The sequence below is a fragment of the Phocoena phocoena genome, chromosome 7 (genome assembly GCF_963924675.1).
Source record: "Phocoena phocoena chromosome 7, mPhoPho1.1, whole genome shotgun sequence".
Taxonomy (NCBI): domain Eukaryota; kingdom Metazoa; phylum Chordata; class Mammalia; order Artiodactyla; family Phocoenidae; genus Phocoena; species Phocoena phocoena.
In genome coordinates this window covers 60787619-60803945 of record NC_089225.1, presented here as the reverse complement: position 1 = coordinate 60803945, position 16327 = coordinate 60787619, and the positions used below count along the sequence as shown (strand labels likewise).

The following is a 16327-nucleotide window of genomic DNA, read 5'->3' as shown; positions in this document are numbered from 1 at the left end:
ATGGCTTATTGATAATAAATAATCATAACATTCTTCTTTCTCCCCATATTTCACAGCCCGCCCCGTTGCTATCCTACAAGGACTCAGTGATCAAAAAGTCTGCGAGGGTGACATTGTCCAGCTTGAAGTTAAAGTCTCCTTAGAGAAGGTGGAAGGTGTCTGGATGAAGGATGGCGAAGAAGTGCAGCCAGGCGACAGGGTTCACATTGTGATAGACAAGCAGTCACACATGCTGCTTATTGAAGACATGACTAAGGAGGATGCTGGACATTACTCCTTCACCATTCCTGCCCTTGGACTGTCAACCAGTGGGCGCGTCTCTGTCTACAGTGAGTGCGACTTACATAGTCTTGTATGCTGTGAAGTGAGCACACGTTTCCAACAAAATTTGTATTCACAATTCTTTTGTGTGTGTGTGTGGTTTTGCAGGTGTTGATGTGATAACACCTCTAAAAGACATTAACGTGCTTGAGGGCACCAAGGCTGTGCTCGAATGTAAGGTCTCAGTCCCTGATGTGACGTCTGTTAAGTGGTACTTAAATGATGAACAAATCAAGCCTGATGATCGCGTGCATGCCGTTGTCAAAGGCACTAAGCAGCGGCTTGTGATTAACCGGACCTATGCTTCAGACGAAGGTCCTTACAAGCTGATGGTTGGCAGAGTTGAAACCAGCTGTGATCTTTCTGTAGAAAGTAAGAATTGTTCCATGTCACTTAGTATTATTTTAAGCATTCTATTTTCCCAGTATAATAGTAACCAAGTGATTATTTTATTTTTCCCCCCAGAAATTAAAATTATCAGAGGTCTTCATGACCTTACCTGTACAGAGACCCAAAATGTGGTCTTGGAAGTTGAACTGTCCCACTCAGGAATTGATGTCTTGTGGAATTTTAAGGACAAGGAAATCTATCCCAGTTCTAAATATAAAATTGAAGCTCATGGAAAAATATATAAGTTGACGGTTCTAAATATGATGAAAGACGATGAAGGGGAATATATATTTTATGCTGGAGAAAATATGACATCTGGAAAACTTATCGTGGCAGGTTAGTACATTTATCATTTAACCTAAGTTCTTATGTAGGGCAGTTGTTTTAACTTAAGAAATCATTGGCCATTTCCTCCCAAATTCCCACCAGTTTCCCACTTCCTTGCCTCTGCTTATGCTGTTCTCAAAACCAATAATACCCTTGACACTATTCCCATCAGCCTAAATTCCAAATGTTCTTCCAGGAAGTTGTAGCTCAAATGCCATCTCCTCTGTGAAGCCTTCCTTGATCTTCCCATTTGTAGAAGATCTTAATCCTCCAACCTCAGGATCACTTTATGTGTGTTTCTTTCATGACCCTGACTCATATACTTGTTTTATTCCCCGTTTCTTCTTTCCACACCTGAGTAGATGCTCCCCAAATGTGGAATTGCTTCTTTCTCATCTTTGTATAGTCCAATGCGTTGCACATGATAGATTGATGAGTTAACGTTTGGACTGAGTTTTATTTAAACTCTCCTACTGTAAAGACGTATTTCTTTTTTTTTTATTGCTCTTGTTTCATTCACTTTTGTTTTCTTTGTTCCCTTCATACTTTGTAATGAACCCACTGAATATTTTAAACATATACCTCAATATATGTGTCTGTGTGTCTCTTGTGAAATGAAGTAGACCATTCTCAGCAGAAGCCACCAGCTTAAAAATGAAGAATCAAAAGTCTAAGCCAGCTGTCAAGAAAAAACTAGGCATCATCATTAATTTGTTTGGTACATAACAATTTAGGTTTTGAGGAGACTAAATTGTGCAATCCGTGGTATATAAGCAAGTCAGATGGGAATAGTGTCTTCTCTGGTATGAAAATTTCATGGTTTATACTTTATTACATTATAAGATTTCCTCGAAGATTTGACCATGAAAAAAACTTCTGAAACAGAATTTTAGATTCTGCACTTTGATATGTTTAATATAAATTACATGTTTTTAAATGTGTGGAAACAAGAAAAAACTATGAGCCTCTATGTGATTTCACCCAGCATTTTTAAAGTACCTGCCATTGGCCAGGCACTGCTAGGAACTCAGGATATAAAAATGAATATGGCATGATATTTTTTTTGAGGAATTCACAATATAGAGAGGGACAGATGCATTAGCAACTAACTTGATGAAGGAGTAATTATTTCTGCCAGCGATGATGGCACTGGAGCCAATGGGGGAAAACTTTGTAGGAGAGATGACATTTGTCAAAACAGTGATTTTTAGTATATAGGAATCCCTAATCTTCTAGAAACATTGATGACTATACATTTTGTTCAGCAAAATTTTTTCCAGTCAGATATTAGATGTATTTTCAGGAAATCATCCGTAGAAGACTTAAGCAGAATGCTTTTGAGGAAGGAACTGAGTTACGGGCCGTCCATGAGGTGTGCTCCACATTAAGGTTCTCAGAGTTCTGTATAACTTAACAGTTGCTTTTCCTTTGCAAAACCTTTCTGATTCCAGTAGTTTCCCTGGTTATCAGTGATACATACTTAGAATGAGGGGTTTCTGTGATACCTTCTTAAAGTGCGTAAAAATAATTTTATTAGACATTTCATGATGTTCAGAATCATGTTTTAAAATTTGATGTTTTATATTAATTGTGCAAAGATTTTTCTATTGTATAAATATTTTTAAAAGACTCACACTTGTACTTCTCTTGTTCCAAAGGGGGTGCCATCTCCAAGCCACTCACAGATCAGACTGTAGCTGAATCCCAGGAAGCTGTGTTTGAATGTGAAGTTGCCAACCCAGATTCCGAAGGAGAATGGTTGAAGGATGACAAACACCTACCGCTGAGTAAAAACATCAGAAGTAAATCTGATGGCCACAAAAGGAGGCTTATCATTGCTGCCACCAAACTAGATGACATTGGAGAATACACCTACAAGGTGGCCACTTCCAAAACATCTGCCAAACTTAAAGTTGAAGGTCAGTGATAAATAACAGATTTATCCACTAAAAAATCGTATTATATTTTTGACAGTTATTCTAAAAGTCAAATGGTGTAATCATTTTGGATGCCATAAATCCTCATTTCATAAAATCATTATAAACTCTCGAACTTTCTTTCTGAGCCGTGTACCACAAGGTGCAAAATTGCTTATGAGTTAATGTGAAGAAGCCACGTCTTAGGTTCCAGCTCTGTGGAGCAGCAAATTAGATGCTCTCAGTCTGTATTCTTCTTTCACTCTTCTCCAATCCATTGATTAAGTTATTAATATACAGCTATGCAAACTACATCTCATTCAAGTATAGAAAAGACATTATACAAGGTACATTTCAAACTGGACCCAGGTTTTCCTGAATAATCTCAAAGCGTCTTTTAAAAACTCTAGAGATGCTGCATAACTGCAAATTCTTTGATAACCATTCTTTTGCAAGATGACCCGGTAACATTCTTATTTGGGACTTCTCTTACCTGAATGGTATCATCTTTATTTTCTAAACAAATCATAAATTTGTCTTCAGCTGTCAAAATTAAGAAGACTCTGAAGAACCTCACGGTGACAGAGACACAAGATGCTGTTTTCACTTTGGAGCTCACACACCCTAATGTAAAAGGTGTCCAGTGGATCAGAAATGGGGTTGTGCTGGAATCCAATGACAAGTACACTATCTCAGTCAAAGGAACAATTTACTCTCTGAGAATTAAAAACTGTGCCGTTGTGGATGAATCTGTTTATGGCTTCAAGCTTGGAAGGCTGGGAGCCAGTGCCAGACTGCACGTTGAGAGTAAGTTGACTTAGAAACACTTTACAAGTAGCCGACTCGTGGTTACCGTGAAGTTAACCATATCACTAAATGGCTTCAACTTTCCTCATTAGCCGTCAAAATCATTAAGAAGCCAAAGGATGTGACTGCCTTGGAAAATGCCACCGTTGCCTTTGAAGTTAGCGTTTCCCACGACACAGTGCCAGTGAAATGGTTCCACAAGAACGTGGAGATTAAACCGAGTGACAAACACAGGCTGGTCTCAGAAAGGAAGGTCCACAAACTGATGCTGCAGCATATTTCCCCCTTGGACGCTGGGGAATATACAGCTGTGGTGGGGCAGTTGGAATGCAAAGCGAAACTATTCGTGGAGAGTAAGTATGAGGCAGCCCCTGTGGCATTTCTAGGTGATCTCCATGTATTCGTTCGTTTGTCTGCTCCATCTTTTTTTTTAAATAAAATATATTAACTGAAGTGCTCTCTGATTTTCCCAAGCATTACATATTACAAAAACCATGAAAAACATTGAGGTACCTGAGACCAAAACTGCCTCCTTTGAGTGTGAGGTCTCCCACTTCAATGTGCCTTCCATGTGGCTGAAGAATGGGGTGGAGATTGAAATGAGTGAAAAGTTCAAGATCGTGGTGCAGGGAAAACTCCACCAGCTGATCATCATGAACACCAGCACAGAGGACTCAGCAGAATACACATTTGTCTGCGGCAATGACCAAGTCAGCGCCACCCTGAAAGTGACACGTGAGTAAAATATATATACAAATATATATATTACACACATACACACACACACACACACACACACACACACACACACACAGAATATCCAGTAGACTCATTGTTATTCCATAGCCTACACTTTTTCTTCCTGACCAGTTACCTTGATTGAAACATCTACTGTGTCCACACTGAGTTAGGCATCTGGATAAAATTTTTGATTAGGGTAGCATTGAAAGGCTACCTATGAAGATGCTCCATTGTCTATCTCTTAACTTTTTCTGTTCCCCTGTCACTCGACATTGTCCTGTAGAGGGGTACCTGGAAGGTATCATGGCTCATCTCTCTGAACTGTGATACCTAAACAGACGTACTAAGAACATTCCAAGTTTTCATTCTGCGCCTGTCATAACCCACGTCATATTGACACAAAATCTCCTTGGGTGTATTTCCTTTCCCCTTTGCAGCAATCATGATTACATCCATGCTGAAGGACATCAATGCTGAAGAAAAAGACACCATTACCTTTGAGGTCACAGTGAACTGTGAAGGCATCTCTTACAAATGGTTAAAGAATGGTGTGGAAATCAAATCGACTGACAGGTGCCAGATGAGAACCAAAAAGCTCACCCACTCACTGAACATCAGGAATGTTCACTTTGGGGATGCTGCTGAGTACACATTTGTGGCTGGAAAAGCTACCTCGACAGCCACTCTTTATGTGGAAGGTATGGTTTCATAAATGTCATATCCATGAAAATAAATGGCAAACACACTATATAAAATGTTAGAGCATCAGCTAATGAATGGATAAATAAAATGAGGTATATCCACACAATGAAATATTATTCAGGAATAAAAAGGAGGTACTGATACATGCTACAACATGGATGAACCTCAAAAAACTTTATATCAAGTGAAAGAAGCCAGCCACAAAGGACCGCATAGTGTATGATTCCAGTTATAGGAAAAGTTCAGAGCGCACAAATCTGTAGTGACATAGATTGGTGCCTAAGTCTGAGGGGAGGACAAAGGGAGGGGTCTGGAGGGTGATGGCTAAGGGGTACACGGTCTTTTTTGGGGGTAATGAGAATGCTTTGAAATTCATTATGGTGATGGTTGCACAACTCTGAATATACTGAAAGCCACTGAATTGTATACTTTCACTGGGTGAATTGTATAGTATGTGAATTATATCTTAGCAAAGCTGTTAGAAAGATTAATTTTTTTACACGCTGTTCTCCAGCTCGTCATATAGAATTTAGGAAACACATTAAAGACATTAAGGTTCTCGAGAAGAAGCGAGCCATGTTTGAATGTGAAGTTTCTGAACCTGACATCACTGTGCAGTGGATGAAAGATGGCCAAGAGCTACAGCTTGTGGACAGGTCCGTTGGTTTGTTTGCCGCATCCCAGTGATTCCCAGTTTCCTTTGAGTCATCATACGTTAAACCTCAATTTCCCTTTCTTCCATAGAATAAAGATACAGAAGGAGAAATACGTCCACCGCCTTCTGATCCCATCCACCCGGATGTCTGATGCTGGGAAGTACACAGTGGTGGCTGGAGGCAACATGTCCACTGCCAGCCTCTTTGTAGAGGGCAGAGACGTTCGCATCCGAAGCATTAAAAGGGAGGTTCAGGTAATTGTCCACATGCTGAATTTTTGGAGAAGTCCTCAGTGGCGCCTAATCTATCCTTTTGTCACATTTTTTTTTAACATCTTTATTGGAGTATAATTGCTTTACAATGGTGTGTTAGTTTCTGCTTTATAACAAAGTGAATCAGCTGTACATATACATATATCCCCATATCCCCTCCCTTTTGCGTCTCCCTCCCACTCTCCCTATCCCACCCCTCTAGGTGGACACAAAGCACTGAGATGATCTCCCTGTGCTATGTGGCTGCTTCCCACTAGCTATCTATTTCACATTTGGTAGTGTAGATAGGTCCATGCCACTCTCTCTCTTCGTCCTAGCTTACCCTTCCCCATCCCCGTGTCCTCATAGAGAATGTCACTTAATTTTTTGACTTTTAAATTTTCTAACCACAGTCTTCTAAAAAAATGAAATCAGCTTATCCCTACCAGCTTACACTCTTGTGCTGACATCAACTTAGTCACAGTTTCCTCTCGCTTAGGGAATAAGTGTATCCCTCGCAGCTGTCTAAATACTTTAATGAAAGCAGCTGTAGACACTTCACTGTCAAATGGCCACTTACCAAGCAACATCAACCCTAAAGGAGCTAAAATTTAAATTGTGGTGTTCGCACAGCAACTGGAATTAAGGGAATTCAGAACAAGGTGGCATTTTCTCAGAAGCCTTCTACCTTGGAGAGGCAGCTGTGTGGGGACTTGACTGGGAAAACTCCCTCCGAGGTCCAAGAGGAAGACCAGTTTGAGCAAAGCTGGATTCCTAGCAGGGATGCTGAGCAAACACCTTTGCTCTCAACTGTGCATGTACGGCTTGTCCTCGTGGGTGCCAGTCTTCCCACGTGATATAACGGGGCGATAACATGTGAAGGGAAGTATCACTTGAGCTCAAGTTTATCATATTGCTCGTCCAAGGAGAGCCAGGCATTACATTAGGCCAGAGTGAAAAAGCCTTCCGTGCATAGTCAGATAACCCAATATGTCCTCCATCCTTTATTGACCAATTCTGAAACTTGATTTTCTCACTTTTAAAAATGAGGATAATAGTTCCTACCTAGCCTACAAGGTTCACATCATGTGAAATCAAATTGAATAGTAACTTAAAAGAACTTTGTCAGTGATAAACAGCCTTCAGATGTAAAGTGTCATTATTTCTTTTTTATTTTATTTTTATTTTATTATTTACTTTTGGCTGTGTCGGGTCTTTGTTGCTGCGTGCAAGCTTTCTCTAGTTGCAGTGAGCGGGGGCTACTCTTGGTTGCAGTGCACGGGCTTCTCATTGTGGTGGCTTCTCTTGTTGCGGAACACGGGCTCTAGGCACTCGAGCTTCAGCCGCTGTGGTGTGCAGGCTGTAGTTTTGGTACATGGGCTTAGTTGCTCCACGCCATGTGGGATCTTCCCAGACCAGGGATTGAAGGATTGAACCTGTGTCCCCTGCATTGGCAGGGCGGATTCTTAACCACTGCGCCACCAGGGAAGTACCACAAAGTGTCATTTTTTCTGTTATGGTTAAGAAGCAAACATTTAAGGATGAAATCATTGCCTCCGTGCAGATGTAAGCAAAAGAAGTATGGGCACCTTTTGTCCAAGGATATGCAGGAATACTTAGAATGTGCGATAACCAGTCAGTTTTCTATATCATAATATATAGGTTTGACACGCTCTTCAAATGAGCTGTTTTGGAAACAGGTTAAAACCGAAAGGAAACCAGGGCTTCAATTTTCTTTTCCTGTTGCTCCTTTAAAAGGTTATTGAGAAACAACGTGCTGTCGTTGAGTTTGAGGTCAATGAAGATGATGTAGATGCCCACTGGTATAAAGACGGCATTGAAATCAATTTCCAAGTTCAAGAACGACACCAGTATGTGGTGGAGAGGAGAATCCACCGGATGTTTATCTCTGAGACCAGGCATAGCGATGCTGGTGAATACACCTTTGTGGCAGGAAGGAACAGGAGTTCTGTTACCCTCTACGTCAATGGTAGGTAGAGATATTAACATATTTTGTGCATCCATCTGTAATAATCCTCCCTTTCAACTTACTGAAGTTCTGGTAGTTTCCAGGCAATTTCTCAAGAACCCATGGTACTCATATGTTTGAAGTTATTACATTTATTTTCATATTATACCTGTGGAAATGGGATGGTAGCTGTTAAAAGGACCAAGATGTTATTCACAGAAGGCACCTAATGGCTAGATCCTTATTTAGTTTGGTCAACATTATTGAACATCCATTTTATGTCAATTATAATAGACCCCAAATGGGTTTCTAGGTATGGTTTTCAGTTGTTCTAGTTCTCTACCCTTGGCCCTAACTGCTTGAATACTAGTAACACTACCAAGTGATGGGGCATTTCCAGTCTCTGGTGGGGCATTTCCAGCCTCTGTTAGGGCATGCCTGGGAGAACCTAGGAAGCCACAGGTGAGCTCCATGCCCTAGGACCAGGGTCTGACTTTAGTGGGGGATTCCATATGCTACCAAGTCCTCAGAGGAGCACCATTAAACCATCCACTTTCCTCATTAGAAACCTTAGAGCTGAATCTGAGGCTGGTCTAGATCCATTCCTGTCCTGACCTTGGGTCCTACCTGTCTGAACAAATACCCCTGAGACAGATGAAGGAACAGTAAGAGTAATCTCAAGTTTCATAAAAATGAACCATATTGCCAACATTCCCCTGGTCCCTAGAAGACCAAATGGTCATGGTATCCAGTTATTATTATTTCTATATTAGTGGTAGAGAAACTGAGGCACAGAGAAGTAAAGGTCTACCCATATGGCTGTGTCAGAAATCAGCCTCACAGAAGTCATTTCTTCCCATTTCTTGGTTCCATGAATGACCCAGTTTCCCTCAGTCATCACAACACCAAGAATATGTTTTAATTAGCATAACAGGAAAGCTGAATTTAAAAAAAAATTACCTAATTGCCTTTAGACCTAAAATGACATTCATTCATTCATGCATACTGATTGCACTTCACTGGCACCTGTATATTAAAAAATGACTATCACATATACACAAATACTTGAAAACTGAACCTGAATGGGATGAGCCACCTCACCACATGATTTGCCCAAACAACTGTTAAAAATAGGTAGCATGTGGAAGTGTTCTAGCATTCTTTAGAGGACTGACATTGTGACATTGTCACCCCGATCCAGATCCCAGCCAGGAAAGGGGTGACCGTGTTATGCTGAAAAACTCAGCACTCCCAGCATCACCCCCCCCCCCATCAAATATCAAAAGTATCTCCCTCTACTTAGGGACAAAATTCCAATTTTTTTTCTTTCTTAGCACAAAGAATGTTCTAATATTCTGAGGCAAGTAAAGATATCACCATTCCAAAGTTTTGTTTCGGGGTACATAACCACCTGTCAACAAATTAACATAGATTTTCCCGTGCTTTCCTGTGTTTTCATGGGCTATTGTTTTCTTTTCTTCCCAGCCCCAGAACCGCCCCAAATTCTGCAGGAGCTCCAGCCTGTTACCGTGCAATCTGGCAAGCCCGCCCGCTTCTGTGCTGTGATATCTGGCAGACCACAGCCCAAAATTTCCTGGTACAAGGAAGAGCAGCTCCTTTCTACTGGTTTCAAGTGCAAATTCCTTCACGATGGGCAAGAGTACACACTTCTGCTCATCGAAGCCTTCCCAGAGGACGCGGCCGTCTATACCTGTGAAGCCAAGAATGACTATGGAATTGTCACTACCTCAGCATCGCTCTCTGTGGAAGGTACCTTGCTACTTCTCAGCTTTTAAAGTAAAACCTAAGAAACCCGCTTTTGTATCCTCCCAGGGCATTTAAAAATACAACTTGGAGCTCCTAAAAGTAGATTGCTACCTAACCTGGAAACTTTGAAAGGGCTCCACTCCCAGATAAATTAAGAGAAATCGGCATGCTTCATTCTGTGAGGTCTGTAGGCTGCCTTACTCCTGACAAGTCTGTGGTCCCTTCCTTCAGTTCCAGAAGTTGTGTCTCCTGATCAGGAAATGCCTGTTTATCCTCCTGCCATCGTCACCCCACTTCAGGACACCGTCACGTCTGAGGGACGGCCAGCCCACTTTCAATGCAGAGTTTCTGGAACAGGTAGGTTTACAAGCAAAGGTAGAGTTGCTAATATTTAAAAAGAATGATGTGAGGAAAAGGTTTTCTTACCTCTCATGCATAATTTGAAGTTTCCTGGGCATCTTGCAGAACACCTTACTTGGATTATTGAATTGAGAAATTAGATCAGTGTTTTCCGCTACTGGACTGTACACCTAAAAATGGTTAAGATGATAAATTTTATGTTATGTGCTTTTTTAAACTACAATTAAGAAAAAGGAATGAGTTCAGTGTTTTTCTGTTTTAAACTTGAAAAATGTCATGTTTTCCTTATGATTGTAGTTACACTTTGTTATCTCTTGAAAAAAATACAACAAAACCTACAATTATTATTAGATTAATTATAATGGCATCTACATATGTTTTAAGAGTCCATTTATATGTAAGACGTTGTTCAGTCTATGGACAGTGCTTGTGTGAAAAGCCATATCCCTTTGGAAGGTGGTATCCTGTAGTGGACAAAAGTGGGGGCGTTATGATCAGAGAGGTTGGATTCGAGTCTTGGCTCCACTCTGTGACCTTCGGCAAATACCTGATTTCTCTGGTTCTCTTTCCCTCATGAATAAAGTGAGGATAATATTGCATTCAGTCTTAGAATGTACATTTCATGAGGGCAGGGATTCTGTCTTAGTACCGAGAACATGGTGCCTGGAAAGCTGTAGCTACTAGAAGGAAAGCTCTGTGAAAGCAAGGGTGGATCCTTGTCCTAGAATAGCTCCATACATAGTAGGTACTCAGTAAGTAATTGTTGATCGGACAAAAGAATGCTTGTTAAATGGCTGATATCAGTGGCTGTAGATCATTGTCATGATTATGTCAGCTAACCCACATCAGCACATATCGCAGCACCCCTCATACAGTAATCCCTCCATCTGTTAGCTGTTATGATTTTTAATTGGTGCATGTTTCCCAGAACCACCGGCCCCTCCCCTCACCCCAGGAGTCTGACCTTAGTAGAATGAGGCAAAATGTTTAGAGCCATTTCTAGCCAATGATGATTGTAGACCTACCTCACATAGGGACAGGGTAAATCAACCTTATCCCGAGTGAAAATCACTCCCTCATTTGCTTGACTGTCGTATACCACCACAAAGGGAAATTCTCCAAGCTCGGGCATCTCACAGCACTCCTAATAAACGTTTGTTTTTCTTATTGTGCTTCTCCCATTGGGTTATGGCCCAGTCTCTACCTTGCCAAGAGCCGGTTTCTTAAGCAAGTTAGTATTTCAATTGGGCTTCTATCACCTAATGATTTCCTCCACTGGGATGGAGATGCTGATCTAGAAACCAAATAGACCTGTTTGATTTTATGAGCATAATTAAAGGATATGAGGTATATAAAGCACTTACAGGCATGGCTAGCAAGTGACTGGTGCTCAATACATTAATTTTGTTACAACCATTGAGAGGAATTATAGAAACATAAAAGTCTGGTATTGGGTGACCAACATAGATAAATACTATAGACTTTGTGACTTCAGAGCATGGTATTTGAAAAATGCCAAATATTAAGAAATGAGGACTGATTCGGTGATATCCTACTAAAAAGAAAAATACATTTTAATATCAAATTCACTAAAGCCATACTAAAGAATATATCCATTCATTGAATTTTTAGAGGAAATTTTTCAAATAAACATATGTATATGGTTTATCTAAAGTAGTAGTCTTAACTATATTTGCGTAGTACTCTTTAGTTTATAAGTCATTTTATAGTTTGCCTTTAAGGCATTGCAAACATACATTTGAAGCTCTCTACATGACTCCAATTGGGGTAGAAAAAGAAAAATATCTTTTCAATGTGACTGATGTCCTTAAATATTTGAATGGACTTTATAAATTCATGTGATCATTAACTCTCTATGTGTGGTAATATTAATACACATACAGAGGTTTTAGAACCCTTTCATAAATGTATTTTCTATATGACAAAAATAAAATTCACTGAATAAATGCCTTTTAAAATAAAAGCTCACCATATCACGTTTCATGCCCCTCAGACAGAAAATATTCACACAACTTCCCTTAAGAAAGTAAGTGCAGCTCTGCTTTCTGCAAATTGGAAAAAAATATGAATCTGCAGAAGCCCCAGTCTCATGTTTTTAGGAACTCAGTACTTGCTGAAGCATGGAGCATGGTCCTGAGCAATCTGGTGGTGCTTTTGTAAGTGGAAATGTTATCTGTTGAAGGTCTCTGGTGCCACCTACTGGTGGAAGAGAAGTTTGGAAAAGTAGAATTTTAAAACTTGAAGCAAAGCTAGCTTTTTGCTAGTGCTCATTCTACAGATAATGGTCAGCATCATTTGGTGGCTTACAGAGTGGCAGCTAGCTAAGTTGTGCTCGGCCCCGGGCGTCCCCGGGAGTCCCGACCAGCAGGACAAATCCTTGTGAGTCCGAGGAGGAACCTGTAGGGGTTGAAAAGAGAAGAAGGGGCAGGAGACGCGAAAGAATGGAGGCAAGACAAAATCCTGATCAAGCCTCAAACCTTTATTGCTGCAGTAGCTGTATTTATACAGTACAGAGAAAGGGGGGCGGGATCCAGAATAAGGGAAGTACTTGGCAAATTATCATTGGTGCTGCGTGCGCGGGCTTTCATTTTTAGGCGCGGGCTTTTATCTCATTAAGCAGGAAGAGAAGCAGGATGTCGGCCATCTTCTAATGGCGAAAACTTCTTGGCTCCCAACATCTCCTCCCTTTTTATTTCTTTTAAGGAGGTGGGCATTAACCGAGTGAGGGAGTAGTGACCTGAATCCTCCCGTGGACAATGTATGTGTGTCCACCATTGCTGGCTCTTGGTATCTTTTGGGGAGGAGAGGCAGAGCCAAGAATAATCTTAGATACTGAAGCCAAAAACAATGTTTAGATACCAACCTCTTTTATAATTCAGGTATACTCACAGGGAATAACAGAGATTACCTTATGTATAAAGGTTTTCCCTTGTGCATGCTTTGCTGTCACACTCAACTCGGTACCCATACCCTCCCATCAAAGAGGGGGGTAGGCATGTCTCTGTCTCATGCCGCTCCAGTGGAGGGGCAGCCAGAATCATCTTTTGGTTCTGCTTCAGGTTAAATTCTGAGGCAAGTGTGGAGGGGGTTCAGCCTGGCTGACAACCAGCAAAGATGACAGGATCAGGGTCACAACGGATAGTCCTTGTTGTCTTTGTCGTCTTTTCAATGCCAAGAGGATCTCCATCTTTTTCTGAAAAGGAAAAGAAATACAATCTCAGGGGAAAGGGCCCTGGATAATTTTCATTATTTCATAGAATTTATAGGTTTAATAAGACGCTCGGGCAGCCAACGTGCTCCACCTTCCTTGGTATTGTATACACATGCAGACCCCCTCCCCCAGATGAGGAGTGGATCGGGCCCATGTCACTTAAAGGTCAAAGGGTCTTTCCACATAACTTGTGCATATTGATTTTTAGTTTCTTGATGCCAAAGACGATCGGCGGCAGATCTACCATTAATATCTAATTGTAAAAAATTAATAACAAATAGGGCATGACTAAGAATATTTTTTGGGGAATTTTTTGTAGCAGTTAAATCATTATTTTTAAGTTTGGAAATGGTATTTTTAAGAGTTTGATGGGCTCTTTCTACTATGCCTTGACCCTGGGGGTTATAGGGAATTCCCGTAAGATGTTTTATTTGAAACCGGGTGCAAAAATCTTGGAAAGCCTGGGAAGTATACCCAGGCCCATTATCTGTTTTAATTATTTGAGGCTTGCCTAAAACTGTAAAACATTGGAGCACATGTGAAATAATGTTTCTTGTGGCTTCTCCTCCCTGGAGGGAGGCATATATAAAGCCGCTAAAAGTGTCAATGGACACATGAATAAATTTTAATTTTCCAAATTCAGCAAGATGGGTGACATCCATTTGCCAAATTTCATTAGGTAATAAACCTCTTGGGTTTACTCCAAGATGTGGAAGAGGTAAAAGTGTAACGCACCCTGGACAATTTTTTACAATTTGTCTTGCCTGCTCTCGAGTGAGCTTGAACAACAAGCGAAGAGTATGTGCATTAACATGATGTAGCTGATGAAATTGAGTAGCCTGAGAAATAGGATCAGAGGTTATGGTGCACATTAGGCGGGCATTTTTATCAGCTAAATCATTGCCCTGAGAAAGGGGTCCAGGGAGATCTGTATGAGCCCTAAGATGATCAATAAAAAAAGGCACTTGTCTCCAGAGTATAAGACTCTGAAGCTGTTGAAAAAGGGGAACAGCATTGGAAGAGGGTTTAATATATGGAACAGTTTCTAAAAGGGGGACGGACAAGGCTATATATGAGCTATCCGTATATAAATTAAAGGGGGTTTCTTGTAATATTTCAAAAACCTGAAGAATGGCAAAAAGCTCAACAAGCTGTGCTGACAAAAAGGGGGATTGTACCCTATAGGACTGATTGTTTATAACATATACAGCAACACCGGATGATGATCCATCAGTAAATACTAAGGCAGCATCTACCAAAGGAACAGCAGAAGTAATTTTGGGAAATATAAAGAGATGTTTTCTAGCAAACTGAAGGAGCTTATCAGGAGGATAATGATTATCAATATTACCCTGAAAAGAGGATAAGGAAACAAGCCATTTATCATCAGTTTGCAGTAACCAATTAAGTTCTTCTTTGGTATAGGGGAGAATCAAATGATCAGGATCTCTGCCAAAAAATTGACGGCTTTTTTCCCTGCCTAAAGTAAGAACCTTTGCTACTAAGGAAGGGTAGGTCTTAAGCACTTTGTTAGGAGAAACGGACAAATGTATCCTATAGCAAGTTTTTTGTTGTTTGTCTAGGGCGGATGTGTCTTTAATAAAATCTTTTAGGGCGGCTCCTATTGCAAGACCAACAAAATGGGAGGGACCAATTCCGGAACACAATTTAATATAATCAGCAAGGCTACCACCACGATGAGCCCGAAGGGCAGCCTGGCAGGCTGGATTAGCATTTTCATAAGCTAAATGTTTAACAAAGGCGTTATCAGTTTCACTATCGCCCACCAGACGTTCGGTGGCGTCCGTGAGGCGGCTAATAAACTCACACTAAGGCTCTTCTGGTCCCTGGCGAATTTTCGCCAAAGAAGTTGTGGCCGAACCCTTAGGCGGAAGGCGGCGCCAGGCCTTAAGGCCAGCATTTTGTATTTGAGCCAACAGACCAGGGGGAAAAGCAGCCTGAGCCTCATTGGTATCATAGGGGCTGCTTTAAGAATTGTTTCTCCGGTCTCAACAACCTTTTGGATATCGGGGTCAAAAAAATGACCCATAAGAATCTCTCTAATTAAATTCCAATATGAAAATGCAGTCACAGGTACTTTAGAAGGCCCAAAAGCCTTATAATAATCATTTAAACAATCTCCTACACGATTCCAACATTTTTTATCTATCGTCCCTTCTTGTGGGAACCATGGGCAAACATCAGACAAAAATATAAAAAAAATCACGCAAATCTTTTTTTCTAGCCTTAATCTTTCGCATCTTGAGGGAATCCTCGATCCCCTGAAGAAAGAGTTCGTGGGAACTCAATTCCTGTCCCATTTTTAAGCTCCACTTACCTTACTCTCTACCGGTCACAACTGCCGAAGGGCGGCTAGTCCTCCGGGGACCTAATCGAGCCGCACTTTCGAGTTCACTCTCGCGGCGGCTCAGTGGGTGCCTGGCCAGGCGTTCGTAAGCGTGCTACCTCCGTTAGGATCCGTTCCTCGAGCCCCACGTTGGGCGCCAATTGTGCTCGGCCCCGGGCGTCCCCGGGAGTCCCGACCAGCAGGACAAATCCTTGTGAGTCCGAGGAGGAACCTGTAGGGGTTGAAAAGAGAAGAAGGGGCAGGAGACGCGAAAGAATGGAGGCAAGACAAAATCCTGATCAAGCCTCAAACCTTTATTGCTGCAGTAGCTGTATTTATACAGTACAGAGAAAGGGGGGCGGGATCCAGAATAAGGGAAGTACTTGGCAAATTATCATTGGTGCTGTGTGCGCGGGCTTTCGTTTTTAGGCGCGGGCTTTTATCTCATTAAGCAGGAAGAGAAGCAGGATGTCGGCCATCTTCTAATGGCGAAAACTTCTTGGCTCCCAACACTAAGTGAGATGATAAATAATTAGTTTAG

The 16327-nt window shown here is 41.2% G+C and overlaps 1 protein-coding gene across 1 annotated transcript in view; it reads left to right on the top strand.

Moving 5' to 3' along the window:
• TTN (titin) overlaps positions 1 to 16327 on the top strand; it is a 285745-nt gene that overhangs the window by 33736 nt on the left and 235682 nt on the right. Inside the window, exons 31-43 of the mRNA XM_065880462.1 lie at positions 57 to 329; positions 430 to 693; positions 787 to 1047; positions 2697 to 2957; positions 3498 to 3761; positions 3854 to 4114; positions 4236 to 4496; positions 4940 to 5200; positions 5719 to 5860; positions 5949 to 6114; positions 7870 to 8101; positions 9566 to 9850; positions 10079 to 10204. Coding sequence (XP_065736534.1) covers positions 57 to 329; positions 430 to 693; positions 787 to 1047; positions 2697 to 2957; positions 3498 to 3761; positions 3854 to 4114; positions 4236 to 4496; positions 4940 to 5200; positions 5719 to 5860; positions 5949 to 6114; positions 7870 to 8101; positions 9566 to 9850; positions 10079 to 10204 — 3057 coding nt within the window. The remainder of the gene's footprint in view (positions 1 to 56; positions 330 to 429; positions 694 to 786; positions 1048 to 2696; positions 2958 to 3497; positions 3762 to 3853; positions 4115 to 4235; positions 4497 to 4939; positions 5201 to 5718; positions 5861 to 5948; positions 6115 to 7869; positions 8102 to 9565; positions 9851 to 10078; positions 10205 to 16327) is intronic.